Source organism: Spermophilus citellus, assembly GCF_964194105.1.
Source record: "Spermophilus citellus genome assembly, chromosome: 4".
Taxonomy (NCBI): Eukaryota; Metazoa; Chordata; class Mammalia; order Rodentia; family Sciuridae; genus Spermophilus; species Spermophilus citellus.
This window is the reverse complement of record NC_138185.1, coordinates 23,295,236-23,322,631: the sequence shown is the minus strand read 5'-3', so window position 1 is coordinate 23,322,631 and position 27,396 is coordinate 23,295,236. Positions and strand designations below refer to the sequence as shown.

General features: G+C 52.5%; 1 protein-coding gene and 1 long non-coding RNA gene across 6 annotated transcripts; both read left to right on the top strand.

Moving 5' to 3' along the window:
- Positions 1–3,266: 3,266 nt before the first annotated feature.
- On the top strand, positions 3,267–27,291 carry MYH7B (myosin heavy chain 7B). Of its 5 annotated transcripts, none has more exons than XM_081289225.1 (41): positions 3,267–3,283; positions 3,551–3,695; positions 4,926–5,032; positions 5,174–5,317; positions 5,761–5,917; positions 6,237–6,264; positions 7,212–7,308; positions 9,626–9,649; positions 9,793–9,885; positions 10,030–10,093; positions 11,001–11,099; positions 11,837–11,940; positions 12,104–12,242; positions 12,519–12,865; positions 12,992–13,162; positions 14,585–14,764; positions 14,852–14,984; positions 15,077–15,153; positions 15,678–15,765; positions 15,942–16,059; positions 17,888–18,011; positions 18,099–18,235; positions 18,917–19,172; positions 20,072–20,314; positions 21,035–21,211; positions 21,293–21,438; positions 21,707–21,797; positions 21,881–22,270; positions 22,942–23,068; positions 23,149–23,267; positions 23,357–23,553; positions 23,693–24,042; positions 24,158–24,282; positions 24,387–24,502; positions 24,922–25,318; positions 25,401–25,526; positions 25,629–25,799; positions 25,891–25,995; positions 26,076–26,171; positions 26,555–26,721; positions 26,814–27,291. In XM_081289225.1, the coding sequence occupies exons 2-41, from the start codon at positions 3,605–3,607 to the stop codon at positions 27,277–27,279; spliced, it is 6,387 nt and encodes a 2,128-aa protein (XP_081145351.1). In that variant the 5' UTR covers positions 3,267–3,283; positions 3,551–3,604; the 3' UTR covers positions 27,280–27,291. The 5 variants fall into 5 exon arrangements, with proteins under 5 accessions (XP_081145351.1, XP_081145352.1, XP_081145353.1 ...); XM_081289226.1 differs by lacking the exon at positions 3,267–3,283 and having other exon boundaries at positions 3,396–3,695; positions 12,519–12,637; positions 12,716–12,865; XM_081289228.1 differs by lacking the exon at positions 3,267–3,283 and having other exon boundaries at positions 3,399–3,695; positions 12,519–12,637; positions 12,716–12,865; positions 26,584–26,721; positions 26,814–27,070.
- On the top strand, positions 16,069–17,880 carry LOC308646395. The gene is made up of 3 exons (XR_014021374.1): positions 16,069–16,711; positions 16,743–17,225; positions 17,422–17,880. It is a non-coding gene; the product is annotated as an uncharacterized lncRNA (long non-coding RNA).
- Positions 27,292–27,396: the final 105 nt, after the last annotated feature.

The following is a 27,396-nucleotide window of genomic DNA, read 5'->3' as shown; positions in this document are numbered from 1 at the left end:
AGAAAGAAGAAAAGAGCATATAATGTAAGATTCCACACATGTGAATTCTGAAAATAGATGAAATTAATCTGCGAAGTTAGTGTCAGTATAGAAGATTTCTCTGTATGAGCTCTGTCTGACATCTGGTTGGAATCCTGGCTCTGGAACTTTCTAGTTCTGTCTCCAGTATCTAAGGGTCTTGTATCCTTTGATTCTCTGATTCAAGCCCAAAATGAGATGATGGACAGCAAAGCACGGAAGTGCTCCCATATATTCTAAAGCCTATAGACTGAGTGTAACCACCTCAAAACCTGTTGAGTTTGGGGTAAAGGAAGTTAGCTCCCTAAGAATATTTTTAATTAATTAATTAAATTAGGTATATATAACACTTGGTTCATTGTGTACAATTGCAGCACAACTTTTCTTTTCTCTGGTGATACATGATGTAGCGTTGCACCATATGTAGTCATACATGTACCTAGGGTAATGATGTCCATCTCATTTCACCATCTTTCCTGCCCCCATGCACCTTCACAACCCCTCCCTCCCCTTTGCCCAATCAAAGTTCCTTCATTTCCCCCATGTCCTGCCCCTGCCATGGATCAGCATCCATTTATCAGAGAGAAGATTTTGGGTATTGGCTTACTTCACCTAGCATGATACTCTCCAACTCCATCCATTTACCTGCAAATGCCATAAATTTTATTCTTTTTTAATGCTGAGTAATATTTTTCTCATCTATTCATCTATTGAAGGACATCTAGGTTGCTTCCACAATTTAGCTATTGTGAATTGAGCTATATGAACATTGATGTGGCTGCATTACTGTAGTATGTTGATTTTAAGTCCTTTGGGAATAGATCAAGGAGTGAGACAGTTGGGTCAAATGGTGGTTCCATTCCAAGTTTTCCAAGGAATCTCCATATTGCTTTCCAGACTAGTTGCACCAGTTTGCAGTCCCACCAGCAATGTATGAGTGTGCTTCCCCCCATATTATCACCAACATTTATTGTTGTCTGTATTTTTTAAAATATTTTAAATTATAGATGAACATAATATCTTTATTTTGTTTATTTAGGTTTTTTTTATGTGGTTTGGGGATTGAACCCAGTGCCTCACACATGCTAGGCAAGTGCTCTACCACTAAGTCACTCCCCAGCCCATGTTGTCTGTAATTCTTAAAATCAAGAATTAGGCCTGGGGGGCTGGGGATGTGGCTCAAGCGGTAGCGCTCGCCTGGCATGCATGCAGCCCGGTTCGATCCTCAGCACCACATACCAACAGAGATGTTGTGTCCGCCGAGAACTAAAAAATAAATGTTAAAAAAATTCTCTCTCTCCTCTCTCTCTCCCCTCTCTCACTCTCTCTTTAAAAATAAATAAATAAATAAATAAATAAATAAATGCTAAAATTAAAAAAAAAAATTCTCTCTCACTCTCTCTCCTCTCTCACTCTCTCTTTAAAAAAAAAAAAAAAAGAATTAGGCCTGGGGCTGGGGATGTGGCTCAAGCGGTAGCACGCTCACCTGGCATGCATGCGGCCTGGGTTCGATCCTCAGCACCACATAACAAACAAAGATATTTATTTTTTAGTTTTCTGCCGAAAACTAAAAAATAAATATGAAAAAAAAAATTAGGCCTGGAGTTGTAGCTCAGTGGTAGAGCACTTGCCTTGCATGTGTGAGGCACTGGGTTTGATTCTCAGCACCACATATAAATAAATGAATAAAATAAAGGTCCATCAACAGCTAAATTTTTTTCTAAATCAAGAATTAATAATCGGTGGGCTGGGGTTGTGGCTCAGCAGTAGAGCGCTCGCCTAGCACATTTGAAGCCCTGGGTTCTATCCTCAGCACCATATAAAAAAATAAATAAAATAAAACTATTAAAAAAATTAATAAGTGGGATGGACTCAAACTAAAAAGCTTCTTCTCAGCAAAAGAAACAATAAGGTGAAGAGAGAGCCTACATTTGGGGAAAATATTTTTGCTACATGCACGTCATAAAGAGCACTAATCTCCAGGATATATCAAGAACTCAAAAAATTTAACACCAAACAAACAAAAACAACCCAATCAATAAATGGACTAAGCAGCTAAACAGACACTTCTCAGAAGAAGATATACATTCAATCAACAAATATTCAACATCTCTAGTAATTAAAGAAATGCAAATCAAACTAAGATTACATCTCATGCCAGTCAGAATGGCAGATATACCTATGAATCTTTTTCTTTTTTTCTTTTCTTTTTCTTTCTTTCTTTTTTTTTTTTTGCAGTATTGGAGATGGAACTCAGGGGCACTCAACTACTGAGTCACACCCAGTCCTTTTTATTTTTTATTTTGAGAAAGGATCTTGTTAAGTTGCTTAGGGCTTGCTAAGTTGCAAAGGCTGATCTTGAACTTGCAATCCTCCTGCCTCAGTCTCCTAAGTCACTGGGATCACAAGCATGTGCACCACACCTGGCATCTACAGCCCTTTTTATTTTTTGAGATGGGATCTTGCTTAGTTTCTAAAGCTGGCCTTGAACTTGAGATCCTATTACCTCTGCCTCTCAAGTCACTGGAATTATGGGTGTGGGCCTGACTCCTTTGAATCTTGACTGTCGGAATATGAAGGGGTTCCTAATTGGTCTAAATTTCCTGGGTTTGCTTCCTCTTCAGCTCAATCATTCCTTTACTCTGTGGCCCCAGGGCTGGTTTTCTTCCTATATGATTTCCCTTAGGTCCCCTCAGAGAGAGGAGACAGAAGCAGGGCAACAAGAGACAGTGTCCAGGTCCTGGAGAGGGATGTCTCACTCTCGGTTTCTCTACTGCATCTGTCTCTGTTGATTTGTGAGGCTTGGCCAGTGTTCTTTCTCTGGGATTCTGCATCCCTGGATGTGTAAGGAGAATGGAAGTAGATGGCCTCAGAGGGCGTTCTGTGATTCCCCCTCTCTAAGTCTGTTTGGTCTCTGTTTCTGAGGGTGAGGGTCTTTCTGTGGGTGTATCAGATTCTCTGTAACTCAGTCTCCGTCTCTGAGCTCCCCACTGCCTTGTCTCTGCCCCTGTCAGTCTCTGAATTCCAGCCTCCCTGTCTCTGAGTGGAGTGTCTCTCTCTGCTTTTGTGATCCCCTGACAATGGGAGGTAAAAATAGCCCAGGGGCCATGCTGGTGGAGATAAAAGGGAATTTGCCTTTTGTGTCCTGTGGCCAGGCTGGGGGGGCTGTGACACGTGGAGATTGCTGACATAGCTCTCCTCCAGTGACCTTGACGGCAGCAATAAAAGGGGTAGCACAACTCCCTGCCCTCACTGTGGTGCTGAGGTGGGTGACCAGGGCTGGGGTTGGAGCCAGATGGTTGGCAGGCAAGATTTCCCAAGGGTGGATAAAGATCTTCCATATCTGTAGGAGAGGATGCTGTAGTATTTGAGAGGGTGTGTGTGTGTGTGTGTGTGTGTGTGTGTGTATTTTGGGGGCTCACCCAGGGAGTCACCTAGTATCAGGCCTTCTGGGTTGGAGGATCCTGCCAGTGTGGGGCCCTTGGTCCCTCAGTTTCCTTGTCACTGCCATATTCCAATGCCTACTGCCTAGGACCGCCTTGAACTCCCCAGATTTCCAGGCCTTTTGTCTCCACGTCTTACTGCCATGATGGATGTGAGTGAACTTGGAGAGTCTGCCCGCTACCTCCGCCAGGGCTACCAGGAGCTGATGAAGGTGCACACTGTCCCGTGGGATGGTGAGTGAAGGCTGGGGAGCAGGGTGGATAGATACAGCCTCAGAGAAGCCTTTCTGAACTCAGATCAGGAATGGAGAGGAGTGGCACTCCAGTTGGGGCTGAAGTGGCACTTTGGCTGACAGCCTTAGCTCTGGACCTGACCCTCAGATTCCTGGTCTTAGAGGCTAAAATCCTAGGGATCATGTGTACATCACTGTGTGTCTATCAGCAAGCCTCAATTTGTCTCTCTATAAAATGGGATAATACCACCTGCCTCCTGGAGCTGTAGTTTGTGAAGACTCAGGCTGGAACTTGAGGCCTCTGAGATGAGACCAGTAGCATGTGTGCTGATGTCCCCAACATGCCTACAAAACCTATGCGGATCTTATTTTTAGTGCTTTCCACAGAGCCAAAGTCACTGTTTGTTAGAGACAGAAATAAAGACTACTATTTATGACTTGGATTGCTCATAGGACAATAATAACAATAGGCAATGCGTATCGAGTGCTTATTGTGAGCCAGGTCCAGAGCAGATGACTTTGTATGCATCCTCTCCACAACGGGGAAGGGGGGGAGGGCCAGAGACAGCTTTAAGGGTGTGTAACCTCTGTGGTTGCACAGGGGACGGAGCTTAGAAGGGTCTGCTTCTTGATTTAGCATTCTGCTATTGTTACCTTGAATTGTTAAATAAGCTTTTTTTTTTTTTTTAAACAAATGAGTCTGCATTATGTTGTGTTGGGGCCTTCAAGTTAAGTAGATGGTCCTGAAGGAGTCTCTTGGCTAGAAGTAGAAGGGAAGGGAACCTTCAGTCTGCAACCCTAGTCCATGTGTTTAACTACCACAAAATCTGTGCTACCCAAAGCTCTGAGACCAGCTGGAAAGAGGTGTCAGCAAAGTACAGGACAGTTAGACCTGAGTCATAAATGAAAAGGGGAAGGCAGGAACCTCCTGGAAGTTATGTGCCTGATTTTGAGGGGCTGCTTTATATAGGACCTTAGGAAAGCCTCATGGCATTTTGCATTTGAGGGAATGGGCCTAGAGAGAATGAGGGATTTCCCCCGGTTGTAGGGCAAATAGGGCTGAAGCACAAGTGCTTCCGAGACTGTTGCATCCCATCAGGGCATCATTGGAGATCTGGTGGAGTAGCTTCTGGGAGGGGTACAACTCTATGAACAGGCTTAGGAACCCCACCTGAACCCTTGGAGGTGCTCAAGCAGCTCTCTAAGGCCCAATGATCTTTCTGGCACCTAGGAAAGAAGCGGGTCTGGGTGCCAGATGAACAGGATGCCTATGTGGAGGCCGAGGTCAAGTCAGAGGCTACCGGGGGCAGAGTCAACGTGGAGACCAAAGACCAGAAGGTTCAGCTTACCTTTTCCTGAGATTAGTCCCTCTATTCTTGGTGACAAAGCTCCTGACCTTTGGGATCCATACTTTGGGGTCTGGGAATGTTAAGAGGTAGGGTCAGTAGGTTTGCCTGCTGTGACACACCTTCTTGGCAGGTGTTGACAGTACGGGAAACCGAGTTGCAGCCTATGAACCCACCCCGATTCGACTTACTTGAGGACATGGCCATGATGACACACCTCAATGAGGCCTCGGTGCTGCACAACCTGCGCCAGCGTTATGCTCGCTGGATGATCTACGTGAGCCGGGGGCTGGGGTGGCGCTGCCAATGCTTGTGGCTAGAGGTGGGCTGGAAGGATGGCTCTGGGGCTGTAGGGGCCAAACTGTAGTGGCAGAGGTTGGGCTTGGGGAACAGCCTAGGCAAAAGGAAAGGCGGCCGCAGGTAGGGCGGGGTGGAGTCCTAGTGCTGTGGAGGCAAATCCAGGGCGCGGACCACAGGGGTGCAGCTGTAACTACTGAGACGAGGCAGGAGGTTCAGCTGTGCCCTGTGGAGGCGGAGTCACCAGCTGGGGGCGGACCTGAGGATGGGAGTAGGGTCTGCGCAGGGCCCAGACAGCCAAGAGGATGTGGCCTCAAGTGGCTCCTTGAATATTGCAGGGGTCATGGTGTTTTGGGGAATGGTGCCTGGGAATGTGAATTTGTACCCCTAAAACAAAACCCTACCTATAAACTGTCTCCTCAGACGTACTCGGGCCTCTTCTGTGTCACCATCAACCCCTACAAATGGCTCCCTGTCTACACGGCTTCAGTTGTGGCCGCTTACAAGGGAAAGCGCCGCTCCGAGGCCCCGCCTCATATATATGCAGTGTCGGATAACGCCTACAACGACATGCTGCGCAGTAAGGGCTGCCTCCACTCCTCTCCTCCGCTCAGGACCTCTCCCCAGCCCCAGGGAGGCCTCTGTAGAGGACGCCCTTCCCTCCTCTTGCACTGCCCTCCTCTGATGCTGCAGGAGACTAGCGCAGCCACGCGCCTCTCCAGATTAGACCTGTCCTTGGTTTTGTCCTGGGTTGTTGGGGGCTGCCCGCCCCCCACCGCCCCAACACGCCAGGTGTTCCTCCTTGGCTGACTTTTCTTACCCTCTCCTTTCTTCCCACCGCCCCAACACGCCAGGTGTTCCTCCTTGGCTGACTTTTCTTACCCTCTCCTTTCTTCCAGACAGGGAGAACCAGTCCATGCTGATCACGTGAGTGTGGGGCTGTGGGGGTGGGAAGTACTCAGCAAGGGGACAGAACCAAAATTATTTCCCAGTTTTGAATCCAGGGTGCTTAAGGGCAGGGCTTTTGCCACCTGGAGCCAGTGTGCCAGCTGAAGCTAAATCAGACCTGAGCCTTTCTGGATGCCCAGCTCCAGTACTGCCTCTCCCTAGGCCCAGAATCTCCCACCTTGATCCTTTGGGGGTTCTAATTTTCAAGAGAAAAGGGGGAGAAAGAGGGATTTCCTTTCCCCTTCCTCATCCTCATCATTTCCTTGTATCTGATCCTTCTTCCTTTGAAGGTAAAGGAAGGTGGTAGATTTCCTACATATAGGGTTCATGTCCAGCCAAGCCAATACGGACAGTGTCTGTGTGTACACATGCACACACACATGCAAAAACTTGCAGCCTGGTAGTTAAGAGGCCTTGAAACCAGATAGACCTGGATTCAGGCTCTCATGTTTCCATTTCCTGCTCTGTGCCCTGGGCCTCTGAGCCTCACCAATAAAAATAGAACAATCCTACCTTCCATGTAGAATAATAAGGAGTCAGTGAGTCGATACATGTGCGTGGCACACAGCAGAGCCAGTCCAGAACTTCTGGGGCCCATTTCCTTATGCATAAAATGATAATGGTGCCTGCCTACAGGGTTTCTTTTCTAAGGCTTAACTAAGCCAGTGGAGGTCAAGTACTTGGCCTAGCACCTGGAGCTAAGTTAGTGCTCAGTGGACTGAGGCATCCTCATGCGTGTCCTCTCACAGGAATGGGCTTGCTTAAGCACCGGGAGGGTTGATCTTTCCCTGAGGGTTTGGATTTGGGGGTGCTGAGTTGGGTGTTGAGTTATGGGGGAAGGAGAGAAGGGTATCATAGGATAGGGCATTGGGGCTGGGGAAACTAGGCCAGATGGGCATTGGTGACTCGTGTTTGTGTTGTCCAAGCGGAGAGTCTGGGGCCGGTAAGACGGTTAACACCAAGCGGGTCATTCAGTACTTTGCCATCGTCGCAGCCCTGGGAGACGGGCCAGGCAAGAAGGCCGTAAGACTCGCCCACTTGGGCACAGATTCCCACTGCTTCTCGCTTTTTTTTTTCTTTTCTTTCTTCCCCTTCTTCTTCTTCTGCTTTTTTTTTTTTTCTCCCTCTTTCTTTTTTTTTTTTTTTCCTTTTTAAAATTTTGACTCCCCAGAGTTCCCGGCCCTGCCTGAGCCTCTCACCTTGGTGGGAGTCTCTGGCCTGAGCAAGGCTTAACCTGAAAAACTTGTGGCCACCTGTGACACTATGTTGGCCTCATACCCACCTGCCACAACGTTCCCTTCTGTAACACGGACGAGCTGTGCTATGATACTGTTTCTAATGTTTTTTGTGTGAGATTTTTCTTTCATTGTGACATTCATATTTTGAAAGGGCTTATCAAATAGGTGTTTTTCCTATGGAGTCATTGTTCTCACACCCCAAACAGTTACCTGCTGCCAGAGGGAACAGGCTTGACACAGATGTTCAGTGGCCAGAGCAGAAGGTACTGGGTGTTCTCAATGATTTTGTGACCTGTGGTACTCTAAGGTCTTTGGAAATTTCTTAAACAAAGGAGGTGGGTCTTTTTTTTTTTTTTTTCTTTCAGTCTTGTTTTCTACTCCTAGCTCAGGGGCCAGCTGTTCAGAGTCTGAGGCTCTCCCCTCACCCCCACACATCGACCCCACAATGGGCTGCCTTTTCCTTCTGGAAGCCCAAGGCCTCCTGCACAGCCTCCACTCCCGGACCTGTTGAGCCTTGCTTTATTCTGGGGCATTTTTCTTTTTTTCTTCTTTTCCACTTTTTATTCCCTCCTTTTCTTTTTTCCCCCATTTTATTTTCTTGGTTTTTGACCTTTGTTTTGTTTTTTGGTTGTGGCTGTTGTTGTTTTTGTTGTTTTGTTTTTTGCTGTTGACTTTTTGGTATTCTTCCATCCCTTCCCACCCTGTTTTCCAAACCCCCAAAAGGCCTTTGGGGAGATCTACAGAAAGTTGGGTAGGTAGGTCCAGCAGTAGGAAAGTGGCAGAGAAAGGCCAGAGCTGGTAAGGACTAACTGTGTTGAGGGCAGGGAGCACCTGGCAGAAAGGAGTCCAGGATAAATGGACAGACAAGGGAGATGGAAGGAAGGCCACCCACAGGACGTGGGAACTGTATCTGCCCTCTCCCTTCTTCTCCTTATTTGGCTAAACCATCCTGGAGGAGCCCTGATACAGATACTAGATGGAAGGTGTGGAGAGGGGGTGTCTTTGGGGGCATTTTTTTGAGTGGGTACAGGGGAATGAACTCAAGGGCACTCAACCACTGAGCCACATCCCCAGCCCTATTTAGTATTCTATTTAGAGACAGGGTTGTTGCCTAGGGCCTCCCTTTTGCTGAGGCTGGCTTTGAACTCACTATCCTCCTGCCTCAGCCTCCCAAGCCACTGGGATTACAGGTGTGCCCCACCATGCCTGACCCTTAGGGCCATTTTAAAGTCTTGGGCTCCCTGGAGGCGAATAAGTGAATGAATGACCCCCAAAGTCCTTTTTGGCATATCTGCTCTCTCTAGAATTCATCCCTTCCTTCTTCTCTTTTGCTTCCTAGGCTTGTGACATCCAGAGTAGGGGAGAGAAGGATGAGCTAGGAGGGGAGAGGAGCATGGCTCAGTTCCTTAGGTTCCTCTGGGTGAGAAACACAATAACTGTAGGCATTGAGGGAGGCAGGATGCTGGTTTGGCCCACTCTGCCATCCCACTTGGGCAGATCAGCTTCCAGTTCTGGGTCTTAGGTTCCTCATTTGCAAATTAGGGCTAATAATGTGTGCCTGGTAGGGCCATTTTGAATAATAATAGATGTAGAACATATAATAAAACCACACCTAATCACAGTACAAAGAAGTGTATTGAAGGGCCATCAGGAAGTTAGGATAAGAAGGTTCAGAGCAGGAAAGTGGTCTCTCCCCACCACAGAGCATCAGGGAGGCCTTCCTGCAGGAGGGGGCACTTTGGCTGGCCTCTGAAGCGGAGTAGATTTTAGTCTGAGCCCCTAGGGCTTGGGACGGGCAGCACTGCATAGGCGTGGAAAATGAGGGAATACTGGACAGGGGAGGGAATGGGCTGTGAGGAGGAGACCCTAATACAGCCCCTGCCTGAAGCTGCTAGCTAGGACTGTGCCCACTTAGCCTTTCTAACATCGCTCCTAACAGCCCAGGGAGCCAAGCTATGGGGCGGGGCGGGGGGGGGGGGAGCTGCATTCACTGTTGTGAATATTTGGTGACTAACATTCACTGTCCTCCTAACTCTTCCTTCCCCCAACACCTGGTGAGACCTCACATCCTCTAATATTATATTTCTTCTCCCCACATCCAGCAATTTCTGGCAACAAAGACTGGGGTAAGTATGGGGGCCACTGTGAGGGGTCAACAATGATGAGGTCCTGAGGACCCCCCTTCCCAACCAGAGGGTCCATGGGCTGCCCTGCCTTCCCAGTCAGCAGGCCCAGGACTGACAGATCCCTCATCCCTGCCCCACACTAGGGCACCCTTGAGGATCAAATCATTGAGGCTAACCCAGCCATGGAGTCCTTTGGCAATGCCAAGACCCTGAGGAATGACAACTCTTCCCGCTTTGTGAGTGGCTGCGATGGGAGTGGGTGATGGGTGGCTGGGGGTAGAGGAAGATCAGCAGCCAGGAGGATCCCTGTGGTGGGAGCTTCAGTGGGTTGGGCAACACCGGCTGAGCCCCTTGGCTCAGGGCAGCCCCTCTGCCTGCAGGGCAAGTTCATCCGCATTCACTTTGGTCCCTCTGGGAAGCTGGCCTCTGCGGATATTGATAGCTGTGAGTCCGGGTGAGAGGAGGGGTGGGGTGGGGAGGGACAGAGCTGGCTTGAGCCTTTCCACTCAGACTCAGCATCCCTCTCAAGTCCTCTGGGCTCCACCTGTCCTAGGTATTTTGCTCCATCATCAGACCACTGCCCATTTCAGGCCACCCTACTTTCACCACAATGTCACACCAGCTTCCCTAGGGGCTCCCAGCCTCACTCCTCTGCTTGGTCTTCCAGCCACAGTCTCTCTGATCCTAACCTGTTCCTGCTTTAAAACCTTCCCCAATCCTGTTATCTGAAGATGGAGACCCAAATCCTTGTTTAGCCGTAAGGCCGCTGTGATTTGGCCTCTGCCTGCATCCTGCCTTGTCCATGGCTTATGACAGGGTACGCCTGCCCTGTGCTCCTCCTGCCTTAGCCTCATGTCGACATGTCTCCCACCCTTCCAGAAAACCTGCTGGGATGCTCCTAACACCTCTCTGGGTGGTTGCTCATTCTGACGCAGTCCAGTTGCCCAGACACCATGCCTGGGCCACACAAATGGTTCACACCACAGGAGAGTCCCTGTGCTGACTGCTTCCCACCTTTGGATGCATGTCAAATCTGATAGATAAGCACACCGAGACTAACCACCACAAATAGAAATCCATACACAGACACACATGTTCACACACCCACTCATGAGAATACACATTCAGGCATCTGGCCAGAGATACACAGGTGCAAATAGACACACATCCCACAGAGTGACACAGGCGCTGACGGAGAGAGACCCTCCCAACACATGCAGACCTGTGTGTGGACACAGCAACCCTACACACCCCTTGTGCCTCACTGTCACTTCCTCCCTATCCCTTGTCCCCTCGGAGTGTCTGCTCTGGGGAGGTATAGGAGATGGAAGGTCAGTGCCCCTTTCTTCAGATCTCCTAGAGAAATCTCGAGTGATCTTCCAACTGCCTGGTGAGCGTGGCTACCACATCTACTACCAGATCCTCTCTGGGAAGAAGCCAGAGCTGCAGGGTGAGGGCCAGGGATGGAGGGGAGGAGTCATAACCCAAAGGGACTCCCTGGCCCTTCCTGGACTTCAGCAGGCCAGCCCCTGGGATGGCTGTTCCCTCCTGGGTACTCAGAGCCTGTTCTGTCCCTCACTCCTTTCTGGGCCTTCTGGTTATTACCGAGTTCTCTCTTTCCTGTGCCAGCAACAGGCCTCGTAGTTCCATTGTCCTGGCAGTGTTGTGAGAAACTGAAGTCCCTCCTGAGATTAAAGTCCCCTGATCTATGCCTCAGTGGACCCAGTGACCATTCATAAGTTCCCTCCTTTATAAGCTCCTTGAGGACAGAATCTGGTCTTCCCTGTGTCCCGGCACTAGGAATTTGGGCCAGAGGGATGGCCATGAGGGACTGGGGTTCATTCCTCAGTGAAGCATAAATAAAGAGAATACCCCCAAATTAAAACACACACACACACACACACAATACTAATAAAAGGGACTGGGGTGTAGCCCCATGGTAGAGCTCTTGGCCTAACAAGCACAAGGCCCTAGGTTAAATCTCTACTACTCAAACAAACAAACAAAAAACTGAACAAATAAAAAGAAGGTATGGGGTTGGGGATCAGAAACAGGCTGTAGGCCAATCCTGGGAGGGCCCTAGACTGCTGCTGGCTGGACCCCCTAAGGTCTGTCATGCTGGGATGGGGGAGGGAGAGCAGCCTGGTGGATGTAGCCTGATCTGCCCTTTGCTCCCTGTGCCCACAGATATGCTGCTTCTGTCTATGAACCCCTACGACTACCATTTCTGCAGCCAGGGTGTCATCACCGTGGATAATATGGACGATGGAGAGGAACTCATCGCCACAGACGTATGGGCTGTTGGGCAGGGCAGCTGAGCAGAGTGCCTGTGCTGTGGGGCCTCATGAATGTGTGGGCTGGGTAGGGATCAGGGAGCACTCTAAGCAGGCAGTGCCTGGGGACCCTGGAGGGGCCCCGACTTCTCTGAACCCTCTGTGTTCCCTATACCCTTAGCATGCCATGGACATCCTGGGCTTCAGTGTGGATGAGAAGTGTGCCTGCTACAAGATCGTGGGTGCCCTCCTGCACTTTGGCAACATGAAGTTCAAGCAGAAGCAGCGAGAGGAGCAGGCTGAGGCTGATGGCACTGAGAGTGAGGGGGCCCTGACCCTGGTCTGACCTGGCCTTCACATTGACCCCATTACCATGACCTATGTGATCTTTAACCCTCACTCTTGTTCACAACCTTTGACCTTAGTCTTATGTGCTCCTGACTCAACTCCAGACCCTTACCCTCCTGAGGCTGACCCTGTGCTGGCCCTGAACTTAACCCTTCCCACCCTTCTCTTAACCCCAGGCTGAGGCAGTAGAGCCAAGTGCCCACATTGTTGTCATCCTCCTTTCTTATCCAATGCTTATGCCCTCCCAGGTGCTGATAAGGCTGCTTACCTGATGGGCGTCAGCAGTGGGGACCTCCTCAAGGGCCTTCTGCACCCCCGGGTGCGTGTAGGGAATGAGTATGTGACCAAGGGGCAGAGTGTGGAGCAGGTGAGTGGAGGCCCACCTGGAGACAGCTGGGCAGGATCCCCTCCTTACCGGGTCCCAGCCCAGTCTTCTTCCCCCCAGGTGGTGTTTGCTGTGGGGGCTCTGGCCAAGGCCACTTATGACCGGCTGTTTCGGTGGCTGGTGTCTCGGATCAACCAGACACTGGACACAAAGCTGCCCAGACAGTTCTTCATTGGGGTCCTGGACATTGCTGGCTTTGAGATCTTTGAGGTGAGAATAGGCCCACACCCCTGGCTTTGTTCTCTCTGAGGCGAGGCACTGTGGGTGGGAGGGGGCAGGGCGAGCTTGTGTGTGTTCCTCTGTATCCCCTCCGCTGAGCCCGCCTCCCTCTCACAGTTTAACAGCTTTGAGCAGCTGTGCATCAACTTCACCAATGAGAAGCTGCAGCAGTTCTTCAACCAGCACATGTTTGTGCTGGAGCAGGAGGAGTACAAGCGTGAGGGCATCGACTGGGTCTTCATTGACTTTGGCCTTGACCTGCAGCCCTGCATTGACCTCATTGAGAAGGTGGGGCCCCAGGCAAGGCCACTGTGAGGAGGGGAGTGTGTGCTTGTTTGTGAGAAAGCCTGTGTAAGTGTGCGTGAGCGGTTTTGCAGTGAAGTAAGCATATTCATGTGTGATTGTGACTGTGTACTTAGATATGAGTGGGAAAGTTTGCGTAGGTGTGCTGCATTGGATGTGAATCCATGTTGGTTTGTGTGAGCAACATGAGTATGAAAGTCTATTGGCAATGACACCCACCCTGGGTGCACATAATTTTGCAGCCAAAATTTCACGGGGTCCTCAGAATTGCCCTGCGCAGGACAGAGTATTTCCATGTTTACTTAATTGTGAAACATTATATATTTCCCCATTGTATCGAATGGAGTAAAATTAAATTTGGAAATAAATATTAGAAATAAAAGAGTAGCTTAGTGGTAGAATACTTGCCTCGCACGTGTGAGGCGCTGGGTTTGATCTTCACCACCACATAAAAAAACTAAATAAACAAAATAAAGGTATTGTGTCCATCTACAACTGAAAATATTTTTAAAAAAACAAAATAGGGGCTGGGGATGTGGCTCAAGCGGTAGCGCGCTCGTCTGGCATGCGTGCGGCCCGGGTTCAATCCTCAGCACCATATACAAAGATGTTGTGTCCGCCAAATACTAAAAAATAAATATTAAAATTCTCTCTCTCTCTCCCTCTCTCTCACTGTCTCTCACTCTCTCTTTAAAAAAAAAAAAACAAAATAAATAAAAAGTTAAAAATGTTTCCCTCCAACTTAATACAGCCTGTCTTGGCCCTTGAGTTAATTTCCTCCAAATCCTTTGTCCTGAGTATTTACTTTCTTTATGGATACAAACTCAGTTCATATCTTACTTTTCCTCTGAACATGTATTTTGAATATTGTACAGAATAGGTCCTGGAGCACATGATTCTCATTTAATCCCCAACTGTTGGGCATTTTGGTGATTGATTTCTTTTATTGTTATATTGGCACTAAAGATTACCATTTTCCCATTTAATAGGTTAGGAAGCTGAAGTTTAGTGAGGCATAAGGTCCCCACAGATAGTGAGGAAGCCATGTGAACTTGGTGGCCTCTGGTTTTTATTATGTATTTGCATATGAGAATGTGTGAGTCATGGATGTTGAGGAGCTGAGATGCCAGTTTGGGTTTACATACATCATGAGCAAACAAAATTCAGTTGTTGTGAATTGTGCATAAGTCGGTTAGAAGCCAACACTCACACTTTGTTTTTCTCTCTTAGGAGGTGGGGCTCCCAGTAGTGGGTCTGGTCTCTGTGAGGGATGGGGATCTGCGGGGTGGAGGTGGGATCTGAAATGGGTTGGGGCTGAAATGCCTTCCTAGAGGGAGGTGGTCTGGGGAACAGGGGTCCAGCTCAGCCAGGATGGACTGGAGCTTCAAGTTTGTTCCCTGTCCCCAGCCGCTGGGCATCCTGTCCATCCTGGAGGAGGAGTGCATGTTCCCCAAGGCCTCTGATGCCAGCTTCCGGGCCAAGCTCTATGACAACCATGCAGGGAAATCACCCAATTTCCAGCAGCCTCGGCCTGACAAGAAGCGCAAGTACCAGGCCCACTTTGAGGTGGTCCACTATGCAGGCGTGGTAGGTACCTGTTGGAATCGCAGCCCTCGGCCATGCCCTCCTCAGGGTTCCCACGCCTTGGCTCAGCACCCGTCTTGCCTCTGCTAGGTGCCTTACAGCATTGTGGGCTGGCTGGAGAAAAACAAGGATCCCTTGAATGAGACTGTGGTCCCCATATTTCAAAAGTCACAGAACAGGCTCTTGGCCACCCTCTATGAGAACTATGCAGGCTCTTGCTCCAGTGAGTACTGAGGGACAAGTTTGCCATTCCCACAGGGGCCCACAGAGTGGCATTCTCTGGATTGTGTGACTGGGTCCCATGTCTCTCAATAGCTGAGCCCCCGAAGTCTGGGGTGAAAGAGAAGCGCAAGAAGGCAGCATCGTTCCAGACGGTGTCCCAGCTGCACAAGGTGAGGCTCAGAGTAGGCCCTGTGCAAACCCTCACCCTCACCAGCCTCCAGCCCATCCTCTGCTCCCCGCCATGTCCCCTGCGCCCTGGGCGGGTGGCTGTTAAGACTTGCAGTGATGTTTAACTCCTCTCCACGTGAACATCACAGCAAGTCTGTGCTGCTACCCGTCCCCAAGCTGCCTGGGCAGGGCTGGGGGAAAGGGGAGGGAGCCACGGGCCTCTGTGAGGGATGGAGATCTGCGGGGTGGAGGCTTTGGTTGTGATGATGGGAGAGGACCAAGCCACAAAGAGCAGGAGTGAAAGAACAAAGGTGCAGGCACATTTAGGTACCTCTGATGTGTTTTTTGGCATGCTGGGGATCGAACCCAGGGCCTCATGCATGCTAGGCAGATGCTCTACTACTGGACTGCATTCCCAGTCCTACATTTAGGACCCCTGCCCAGCCCTCTCCAGCCCCAATCCACTGTGGCATCCAGTTCTGGTTCTCTGCCTTCTGTACCTTCTCCCCACTCTCCCCACTCCCAGGAGAACCTCAACAAATTGATGACCAACCTGCGGGCCACACAGCCCCACTTTGTTCGCTGCATTGTCCCCAACGAGAACAAGACCCCAGGTAGTATCCCCAGAGCTGGCTTGGGTATGTGGGGGACACTGGAGAAGGGAAGCCAGTCTTCCCCCCTCACCTTGCAGGGTCTTATAGGCCTCAAACCTTGGGCCTATACTATTCTCTGTGATACCTGAAGTAGATCCCGAGACCTCTGACCTTTCCCTTTTCCCCACCATGTCCAGGGGTCATGGATGCCTTCTTGGTGCTGCACCAGCTACGCTGCAATGGGGTCCTGGAGGGGATCCGCATCTGCCGCCAAGGATTCCCCAACAGGCTGCTCTATGCTGACTTCAGGCAGCGGTGGGTGGCCCCTGGCCCTGCCTGGCTCCTTCTCCAGTCCACCCTTGCTGTCCTCCCCTGATCTCAGTTCCAGGTGGATGCTGCAGGAAAGGCTTACATAGAGCCTAAAGGATAAACGATTGTTCCAGTCCCTGAAGAGGAGGCCGGGGACAGTGAGGGGCTGGGCAGGCCTCCCTGTGGTGGCTCAGACCTGGGAGGGGCCTGGGGAGAGAAGTGAGTTGACTTGGGGTAAATATGGGAGATGGAGCCAACAGGCCTTGACAATGACTAGGATACAGAGTAAGGAAGAAAAAGGAAAGAGTATGGTGCCTCCCAGGTTTGGGGCCTGAGCAATTGGGAAGTTGATGCAAGATGAAAGGCGGGGCATTTTGATTTTGGAGAGTGACAGGGTAATGGTTTGAACTCTGCTTTGAGCATGTCAAGTTGAAAATGTATGCAGCAGAAGAGAAGTCAAGGAGGAGGTTTGCTTTATTCTTCTGGAGCTCAGGAGAGCTGGACTTCATGATGGTTGATGCAGTAAGCGCTCAGTCACTGCCATCAGCTCCCTTCCATCTTCCCTCCATAGATTTGATTTTGTTAGACTACAAGTATCTAGAGTTCTTTCCCCTTCTAGAAGTAACTGTGGGCATCCACATAGTCGTTTGTAAAGGATGTCCAATCAAACACTGTCTGTGCTGGTGCAGAAGCTCTCACACAGTTTGTTTTTCATGTAGCTGCCAGTCTTGAAGATTGTTCCTTATCAGCAGCATAAGGCTGCATCATTTTTTGTTTTGAGCTGTACAACATCCCATGGTTTAGTGAATCGTGTGCTTTATTTAGTGAGTCCACTGAGTGAAGGGCTACAGCCCACATGGCCCTCTATGCATGTGTACAGGTATCCATTTAAGAAATGGTTGTGCTGGGAATCCTTGCTTTTTAAAATTTTTTTGGTACCAGGGATTGAACCCAGGGCCATTCAACCACTGAGCCACATCCCCAGCCCTATTTTGTATTTTATTTAGATACAGGGTCTCACTGAGTTGTTTAGCTCCTCGTCATTGCCAAGGCTAGCTTTGAACTTGCAATCCTCTTGTCTCAGCCTCCCAAGCTGCTGGGATTACAGGCATACACCCGGCTTGCAGCCCTGTTTATTTTTTATTTTGTGATGATCTTGTTTTTTTTTTTTTGTTTTTTTTTTAAAGAGAGAGTGAGAGAGGGGAGAGAGAGAATTTTTAATATTTACTTCTTAGTTCTCGGCGGACACAACATCTTTGTTGGTATGTGGTGCTGAGGATCGAACCCGGGCTGCACGCATGCCAGGCGAGCGCGCTACCGCTTGAGCCACATCCCCCGCCCCTGTGATGATCTTGTTAAGTTGCATAGGGCCTCACTGAGTTGCTGAAACTGGCCTCGAACTTGCAATCTTCCAGCCTCAGGCTTTTGAATCACTCGGGTTACAGGTATATACTACCATGCCTAGCCCCTTACTCATTTTGAGAAGAATTTTTTCAGTTTTGTGATGTGGTACAGGATGCCACCTTTTAATTTTTTGGCTTTAGAATAATTATAAAAGTAGCAGATATCTTTTGTCAAAACTACATCCTCTTAAAGAACTTCCTGAGGGCATTTAAACACCCTGAGGGTTTCAAACAGAATGTGCCCAGCCCCCCAATGTGGCACTACTTTCCCTGCCGCCTTGTTCAGTGTGCCTCTCTGGAACTTCTGCTTCCACTCCTGAAAGGCCAGGAATGGTTCCCTGCTACCCAGTCTCCTTCTCTGTCTTTGGCTTCCCCATTCTCAGTAGCCTGTGTCTCGTCCTCTCCTCACCAGCCTTCCCCTGCTTTCCTAGGTACCGCATCCTAAATCCCAGTGCCATCCCAGATGACACCTTCATGGACAGCAGGAAGGCCACAGAGAAGCTGCTGGGCTCACTGGACATTGAACACACCCAGTACCAGTTTGGCCACACCAAGGTCCAGGCACAATGGAATTGGGGTTGACCCTGGGTGTGGGGGTCACACTGGGCAGGAGTCACACCTGGATGTCCCCTCCACCTCCAGGTGTTCTTCAAGGCTGGGCTTCTAGGTGTCCTAGAGGAGCTCCGTGATCAGCGCCTGGCTAAGGTGCTGACATTGCTACAGGCACGGAGCCGGGGCCGCCTCATGAGACTTGAGTACCAGCGCATGCTGGGAGGCAGGTGGGTATGAGACAAGGGATGAGGACAGGATGGTGGGTGTGACCACTGTCCTTTGGTTCACAAAACCACCAGGCTCTACAGCCCTGTCATGCTGCCTTGTGGTCAAGTTACCCTTCCTATAGCTTGTTGGGGTGAGGATCTGTTCTGTGCCCCCAACCCCCAGCCTCCATTTCCATGCCTCCAGATTTGAGAGCACCTGCCACTCCACTGCACACCACTGGAGTCAGGGCTTGGAGAAGTCAGAATGGCTTTCAGTGTTTTCCAGGCCTCAGGACAGATACCTTATTTGTATTTTCTTGACTAAAGTTTGAGGCAGTCTTTAGAGGTAGGTGCTGTGATTACCTCTACCCCCTCAGCAGAAGAGGCAGATCCAGTAAAGAGCCAGTGAGTGCTGGGCAGTACACCCAGGCAGCAGACCCCACAGCCTGGTGGCTGAGCCCCCTCTGCTGCCTTTGAACTCTTGCAGAGGCTGCTCATGAGCACCTCCTGGAGGCAGGCCTGAGGGGCCTTGGGCTGCCCCTTCGTCTTTGCCCCTTTTGCAGAGGTGTAAGGACCCACTCCACAGGACCATTAGGAAGACTAGATGTGATGACACAGTCTTAGTGGGATGCTCCAACAACTTCAGTCACACCTTGAAGTGGGCAGTACTGGGCCTGTTTCACAGGGGCTGCCTCTCCCCAGGGATGCCCTGTTCACCATCCAGTGGAACATCCGTGCCTTCAACGCTGTCAAGAATTGGTCATGGATGAAGCTCTTCTTCAAGATGAAGCCACTCTTGCGCTCAGCACAGGCTGAGGAGGAGTTGGCGGCCCTGCGAGCAGAGCTACGGGGGCTTCGAGGGGCACTCGCTGCTGCTGAGGCTAAGCGCCAGGAGCTGGAAGAGACTCATGTCAGTGTCACCCAGGAGAAGAATGACCTGGCCTTGCAGCTACAGGCAGTGAGTGGAGGTGGGGTGGGGAGAGGATGAGGGAGTCCCCTTATTGACTTGGTGTCTCTTGGCACTTTGAGAACCCTAGGCTTCTCTGAAGAAACACCCTCCAAAATCCAAATCCAGGGTGACCCTGGAATGCTCTGGCTGCTCAGGTCTTAACCTGGGTCTTTCTCCCTACTCTGAAGGTGCCATGTAATGAGGCCCCCCATCAGCAGGCCTTGTCTGTCCCTGTGTCCTAAAGCCCTCACCCCTGAAGCTGCAGAGGAGTGGTCTCCCCAGCTTTCACTTCCTTGCTGCCCCTGAAATGGAACCTTGCTCCCTTATCTGGCCATAGGCACCCAGGTGGTAGTGACAGGGCCTTAACCAGAGGGTAGGGACCAAGGGTCTGGAAACTCTCCAGGCACATAGCACAAACTGTCCTTCCTTCAGCACCGAGTTTGAGTATTGCTACTGCCAGCCCCAGGCTAGCACTGGAGAGCCCCGTGGTCATCAGTAGTGCCGGAGATGGTTATGCAGCCAGGCAGCGAGGAAACAGGGAGACAACACAGAGCCCCTTCAAGGACAGTCTCCAGGAGCCCTGTGCGGCCATGCAGGGCTCCACATGCCTGACACTTCCTAGCCCACCCCTCAAGGCCTTAGCCCAGCTTGTGGGTGTGGGCAGTGGGCTTTCCTCCTAGAGCGCTTCTTAAGCCTCACTCCATGGGTTGCCCCAGCCTGTGGAATGTCACTTTCTTCATGGTGCCACTTCTGCCCCTCTCCTCACTAGGACCAAGAGCAGGTCAAGGCATTGGTTTTCAGGGCCCAGCTGAGTGTGGATGTCAAACCTCATGGACAAACAAATGGCCTGGCTGGTCTTGCCTCATCTGGCCCTGCGTCAGCTTGGCTTCACTCTGTGTCCCCTCCAGGAGCAGGAGAACCTGGCAGATGCTGAGGAGCGCTGCCACCTGCTGATCAAGTCCAAGGTGCAGCTTGAGGCGAAGGTGAAGGAGCTGAATGAGCGACTGGAGGATGAGGAGGAGGTGAACGCCGACCTGGCGGCTCGCCGGCGCAAGCTGGAGGATGAATGCACAGAGCTCAAGAAGGACATTGATGACCTGGAGCTGACTCTGGCCAAGGCTGAGAAAGAAAAGCAAGCCACTGAGAACAAGGTGTGGGCAGGGTCAGCTGTGGGGAAGGGCCTCAGCCTGGGGACCAGTGGGGACCAGGCAGCCTCAGGCCCCCTCCTGACTCTGTTGGTCCTCTATTGTGTAACCTGGGGCAGGTAACTGCCTCTGTGGGCCTCGTTTCCTCATCGGTCAGATGGTTAACAGAACTTACCTCATTTAGGGTAGCCGAGGGTTCAGCTTGTCAATGGCCTTCACCAACCATACTCCACAGGGCTTCACACACTAGGTACCCTGCAAGTGCTGGTGATTTTCATTCAGCCAGGACTATGAGACCTGGATAGCAGGAGCCCATACCCCCAGTCACACCCCTGACGTGGCTTCTATCACTTATGTGCACAATGGTGGCTCACAGCCTTGGGGTACTGACTTCATTATACAGCGGATAAAGTGAGGCTGGGGGTGGAGGGTGCGTGTTCAGGTTCTCACAGGTGCTTACAACTAGACCAGGATAGGATCAGGAACAGCTCAAATACCTGTGGACACCACAGTCAGCTGACATGGCCCAGTCTCTTACTCTGGGCTATACACTGTGCTCAGGGCTCAGTGATCTTCGCCCATTAATTTCTCCACTCAGCCTGAGGAAGGCTCACAGTGAAGTGACTTGTCTGACCCCTCAGCTGCAAGGGGCAGTTGGTGGGTGGTGGCTGCTGAGACCAGAGTATGGCGAGGGATGTCCCCTTGGTGACCCTGGCCCTGGCACAGGTGAAGAACCTGACAGAGGAGATGGCCACACTGGATGAATCAGTGGCCCGGCTGACGAAGGAGAAGAAGGCATTGCAGGAGGCCCACCAGCAGGCCCTGGGCGACCTACAGGCTGAGGAGGACCGTGTCAGTGCCCTGGCCAAGGCCAAGCTGCGGCTGGAGCAGCAGGTGGAGGATGTGAGTTAGGGCTGTGGAGGGGCCATGGGGTGGGTGGGCAAGTAGTGGCTGGCTTGAGGCTGAGCCCTGCCTGCTCCACAGCTGGAGTGCTCCTTGGAGCAGGAGAAGAAGCTGCGCATGGACACTGAGCGGGCCAAGCGCAAGCTCGAGGGCGACCTGAAGCTGACACAGGAGGCGGTGACAGATACTACGCAGGACAAGCAGCAGCTGGAGGAGAAGCTCAAGAAGTAGGTGTGGGGCCTGACCAGGTTCTTCCCTTCTGGATTCTCTCAGTCCTGTTACTGTGGGGGTTCAGTGAGTGTGGGGGGTGGGGTCGAGAAATGGGTCACTAGGGCAGAGGTAGTGGCCTGCCCTTCCTGGTTCAGGGATGAGGGCTGTAGGTGCACAGGAATGAGGCCCTTAGAGCTTCAGGGGAGGAGGTTGCTTGGAGGTTGGGGGGCCCCATTCAGGTGGATGACAGGGCCTGAACTGGCTTATCCCACCCCCTGATCCCAGGAAGGACTCAGAGCTGAGTCAGCTGAACCTGCGGGTGGAAGACGAGCAGCTCCTGGGCACCCAGCTGCAAAAGAAGATCAAGGAGCTGCAGGTGCATGGGGGAGGGTGGGCAGCTAGGCCAGGCCCAGGTCAGAGGCCCACCAAGCTGATGTCACCACCTACCTACTGACATAGGCACGGGCGGAGGAGCTGGAGGAAGAGCTGGAGGCTGAACGTGCAGCCAGGGCCCGGGTGGAAAAGCAGCGGGCAGAAGCGGCTCGGGAGCTGGAAGAGCTGAGTGAACGACTCGAGGAAGCTGGTGGTGCCTCTGCCGGGCAGCGTGAGGGCTGCCGCAAGCGCGAGGCTGAGCTGGGCCGGCTCCGGAGGGAACTGGAGGAAGCGGCACTGAGGCACGAGGCCACAGTGGCAGCCCTGCGGCGCAAGCAGGCAGATGGTGCAGCTGAGCTGGGAGAACAGGTGGACAGCTTGCAGCGGATACGGCAAAAGCTGGAAAAGGAGAAGAGCGAGCTGCGCATGGAGGTGGACGATCTGGGTGCCAGCGTGGAGACTCTGGCCCGAGGCAAGGTATGAACCTTCTTCCTCACTCTGACCTGGGACCCCTGGCCCATCCTGACTCTAAACCAGGTCTGACTCCAGCAGCTGACTCCACCTTCTGACCCCTGGCCACCCCATGCCAATACTGACCCCACAGCAGCCTTCACCCTGAATCTGACCCTGGACCCACTAACCTGGCATTCCACCTTTCCCTACCAGACCTGATGTCAAACCCTGGTTCCTCATCCCTATTCTGATGGCACCAGAACATTTTGACCCAGCTTCCAATTCTGACCTCAGACCCTTGACCCAATAGTCGCTGTGACCTCAGCCTTTGATTCCTGAACTCTGAACTGACACCGGTCATGATTCTCCTGTTCTGAACCCAGCACCCAACTTTGACTTGTGAACTTTTGATCTCTGGTGACTGTCCTTGGCTGACACCAGATCTAGTATCCTAATGTCCACCTGACCCATTTGCACTGAGATTGGTCCAGCCCTCTCGCTCTAAGACCTTAGTTAAGCTATGAGCCTAGCAACAGAACCCCTGACCCTGACGGTGAATCTCTGATCTCCCCTTGAATCCTGGGCCCATATCTAGCTTTCTAGTTCTTGATGCCAGGTCCCAGTCTCTGACTGGAAGCTCTAGATCCTGCCCTCAGGTGCACAAACTCATCTTGTCCCCTAACTCTGGCTTCCAGGCCAGTGCAGAGAAACTGTGCAGGGCCTATGAGGATCAGCTAAGTGAGGCTAAGATCAAGGTGGAGGAGCTGCAGCGGCAACTGGTGGATGTGAACACCCAGCGTGGGCGATTGCAGACTGAGAATGGTGAGGTCAGGGTTCAGCTGGGCCACACTGGGTGGGACCTAGGTACCACCTGACCTGCCTGCTTGCCCCTTTGTCTGTAGGGGAGCTGGGCCGCCTGCTGGAGGAGAAGGAGTCTCTGATCAGCCAGCTGAGCCGTGGGAAGGCCTCAGCTGCCCAGAGCCTGGAGGAACTGCGGAGGCAGCTAGAGGAAGAGAGCAAGGTGAGCTGGCACCAGTGATCGTGGAGTGGGCAGGTGGATGCTGGGGCCATCAGCATGGACTGATGCTGAGGCCCCTGATGTCCCTCCAGGCCAAGAGTGCGCTGGCCCATGCTGTGCAGGCTTTGCGACATGACTGTGACCTTCTACGGGAACAGCATGAGGAGGAGGCTGAGGCCCAGGCTGAGATGCAGCGGCTGCTATCCAAGGCCAACGCTGAGGTGGCCCAGTGGAGGAGCAAGTATGAGGCAGATGCCATCCAGAGGACTGAGGAGCTGGAAGAGGCCAAGTGAGCATCCGGTGGCTAGGCCATCACCACATTTATGCCTGTGCCTTGGGGCCAGCAGGGGGTAAGGGGAGATACTAGGGCCCTTCTTCTGCTGGCCTCCTCCTTCCATAGTTCACACCCTGTCTGGTCCATGGTCCAGAAAGAAGCTGGCCCTGCGGCTACAGGAGGCAGAAGAGGGTGTAGAGGCTGCAAATGCCAAGTGTTCATCACTGGAGAAGGCCAAGCTGCGGCTGCAGACAGAGTCAGAGGATGTGACCCTGGAGCTGGAGCGGGCAACCTCAGCAGCTGCTGCACTGGACAAGAAGCAGCGGCACTTGGAGAGGGCCCTGGAGGAGCGGCGGCGACAGGAGGAGGAGATGCAGCGGGAGCTGGAGGCGGCACAGAGGGAGGCCCGTGGCCTAGGCACAGAGCTCTTTCGGCTACGCCATAGCCACGAGGAGGCACTTGAGGCTCTGGAGACACTCAAGAGGGAGAACAAGAATCTACAGGGTAGGACGTGGAGTTGGAAGCATCTTAGGGTTATGCTGGAATTAGGAGCGTAGAAAGTGACCTGGGTTGGGGTGCTAGCCCAGGGGTGCTCCTCAGCACCTTCTCCATTCTGCAGAGGAGATCAGTGACCTCACAGACCAGGTCAGCCTCAACGGGAAGAGCATCCAGGAACTAGAAAAAGCCAAGAAGGCATTGGAAGGGGAGAAGAGTGAGCTGCAGGCAGCACTGGAGGAGGCTGAGGTCAGGACTGGCTACAGGGGTGGGTGGATGCTGACCTATGTCTCCCTGCTTCCTGAACACTTACTCCTGGCCCCAACCCCATACTGCCTACTCTGCATTCCCAGGGGGCCTTGGAACTGGAGGAGACTAAGACACTGCGGATCCAGCTGGAGCTGTCCCAGGTCAAGGCAGAAGTGGACCGAAAGCTGGCAGAAAAGGATGAGGAGTGCACTAACCTGAGGTCTGGTACCCCTCCTCCCAGCCTCCTGAGAGCAGAGCAATGGTGGAAAGCAGTGTTGCTATGCCCGTGGTAGCATATGGCCCAGGCATCTAGTCTGTCTCTGCATCATGGCTTTCTCAGGTTGGGGTTGTTCTCACCATTCCAGAGGTTAAATCTCCATGAGGCTGAAGACTGTCCCAAGATCACATAGTGGGGTAGAGCCAGAATCCAGTCCATGTCTGTCTCAGAGCCTCACTTCTGTCTGTGAGCCTGCTTCGGTGGACAACAGGCAGCCCCAAGGGGTTTTACTACTGGGAGGGACAACTGTTACCCAATCGGGTTCATATCTCCAGCAATCCTTAGGCATTTGTGAGAGCATGCTCCGCACCTGCCTCTCCATGAGCCGAGCCTGCCCTTCCGCCCCGCCTGCCCTCCCACAGGCGCAACCATCAGCGTGCAGTGGAGTCCCTGCAGGCCTCTCTGGATGCAGAGACGCGGGCCCGGAATGAGGCGCTACGGCTTAAGAAGAAGATGGAGGGTGACCTCAATGACCTGGAGCTGCAGCTGGGCCATGCCACCCGCCAGGCTATGGAGGCACAAGCAGCCACGCGACTGCTGCAGGCCCAACTCAAGGAGGAACAAGCAGGGCGTGATGAGGAGCAGCGGCTGGCTGCTGAGCTCCGTGAGCAGGCACAGGCCCTCGAGCGCCGCACAGCATTGTTGGCTGCAGAGCTAGAGGAGCTGCGGGCTGCCCTGGAACAGGGCGAGCGCAGCCGGCGGCTGGCAGAGCAGGAACTATTGGAGGCCACTGAGCGCCTCAACCTCCTCCATTCACAGGTGGGGTCTGGACAAGGATGTCCACCGGGACTGGGGAGGGGTCAGAGGCCTGTTGGCCAGCTGAAACTCTGCTTCCCCTTAGAACACGGGGCTTCTGAACCAGAAAAAGAAGCTAGAGGTGGACTTGGCCCAGCTGAGCGGGGAGGTAGAGGAGGCTGCTCAGGAGCGGCGGGAGGCTGAGGAGAAGGCCAAAAAGGCCATTACTGATGTGAGACTGGGCCAGGGCTGTGTTGGGGCAGGGCGGGAGCAGAGGCCAAAGGATCTTCCCTGGGCTGGTCACTTCCTGACCATGCCACCTCCTCCCTCATAGGCGGCCATGATGGCTGAGGAGCTGAAGAAGGAGCAGGACACAAGTGCACACCTGGAACGGATGAAGAAGACTCTGGAACAGACGGTGCGGGAGCTGCAGGCACGCCTTGAGGAGGCAGAACAGGCCGCCCTCAGGGGTGGGAAGAAGCAGGTGCAGAAGCTGGAGGCCAAGGTGTGTGCAGCCCCACTGTCCTTCCCCAGCAGGGTGGGTGGGCAGGCAGCTGAGAACTGCCCGCAGGTCAACCCGCTGGCTGTCTCTGCAGGTGCGGGAGCTGGAGGCCGAGCTTGATGCAGAGCAGAAGAAGCATGCTGAGGCCCTCAAGGGTGTGCGCAAACATGAGCGCCGGGTCAAGGAACTTGTGTACCAGGTAGGTGAGGGGGTCCATCCTGTGGGGTGGCCGTGGAGTTGGCCCAATCCAGGCAAACCGAGTCTCCTTTGCCTGCCCAGGCAGAGGAGGACAGGAAGAACCTGGCTCGCATGCAGGACCTGGTAGACAAGCTGCAGAGCAAAGTCAAGAGCTACAAGCGCCAGTTTGAGGAGGCGGTAAGCACACCGGGGTCTTGTCAGATGCCGAGGTAACCCAATTTCAACTGTGCCCCAGGGCCTGTGGTCAGGTGAGGCATCAGCAGGCTTTCCCATTCCTGAACTTAATGACCACCCTGCCCCCTGCAGGAAGAGAATTTCCTGAAAGTTCCAGAAGGGACTAGACCAAGCTGTCGCTAGCCTTGTGTGCTTTCCCCTGGCTAGGTTTGGGGGCTGCCTCTCTTGGGCAGTTTGGCACTCTGGCACCTCCTGATGTAGTCTCTATGTCTTTTTTCCTGCTGTGAGTCCTGGTGCTGGGGGAGGCTGGTGGTAGGTAGAGCAGGAGAAGCCCGTTCCTTCTGGGGATGGGTGGGGACCAGAATGACCATTTGTTACTATTAAAGGGGAACCAAGGCCCTGTGTATACCCCCAGGAGCAGCAGGCTAGCACCAACCTGGCTAAGTATCGCAAGGCCCAGCACGAGTTGGATGATGCGGAGGAGCGGGCTGACATGGCAGAGACCCAGGCCAATAAGCTGCGGGCGCGGACCAGGGATGCCCTGGGCCCCAAGGTGAGGTCTCCAAGGGGCACCGCCTTCCATGTGGGGTGCATGGGTTGGGGGTAGCAGGTGGTGCAGCTCACTCATCCTCCCTCACCTCTTAGCACAAGGAGTGAGAGCCTGAGTCTCGAGCCCCTGGGCGAGCCCCTGGGCTATGAAGAAGGATATCTATTGTCCCGTGGTTTCTTCACCCCCTTTGGCTGTCACTCCAACTTCCCCAAGCCCTGGATCACCCTAAATAAAGGCCACGTCTGCAGCAATAGCTGTTGTTCTCATTTCTCGGGGTTCAGTGGAAGCGAACACAGTCCCATGGACAAAGTCAGGTCACATCAGTCATTTAAAATAAAGTTCTTTAATAGTCTCCATTTACTTGGTTTATTTGCTGTTAATAAATTGGCAACACAGGAGGGGCCAAGGGTGAGTTCCCAGCCAAGCTCCTGTGTCTGGGCTCAGGCAGGAGATGCTGCTCTGGGGCAGGGCAGAGCAGGGCAGGCACAGCCACCCTGTGCCCCAAGGGATAGAGAGAAAAAGCCCCCCAACTTCTGGAGGAACCCCCTGGGATGGACATAGCGGCCAATGAGCAAACAGAACCAGGGGAGTTGAAGGAAGACGAGGGAAGGACAGATGGGTAGGCCTGAGGGAAGGCAGCATTCTCTGGTACCCCCAACCCTGTCCAGGAGCCTCTGC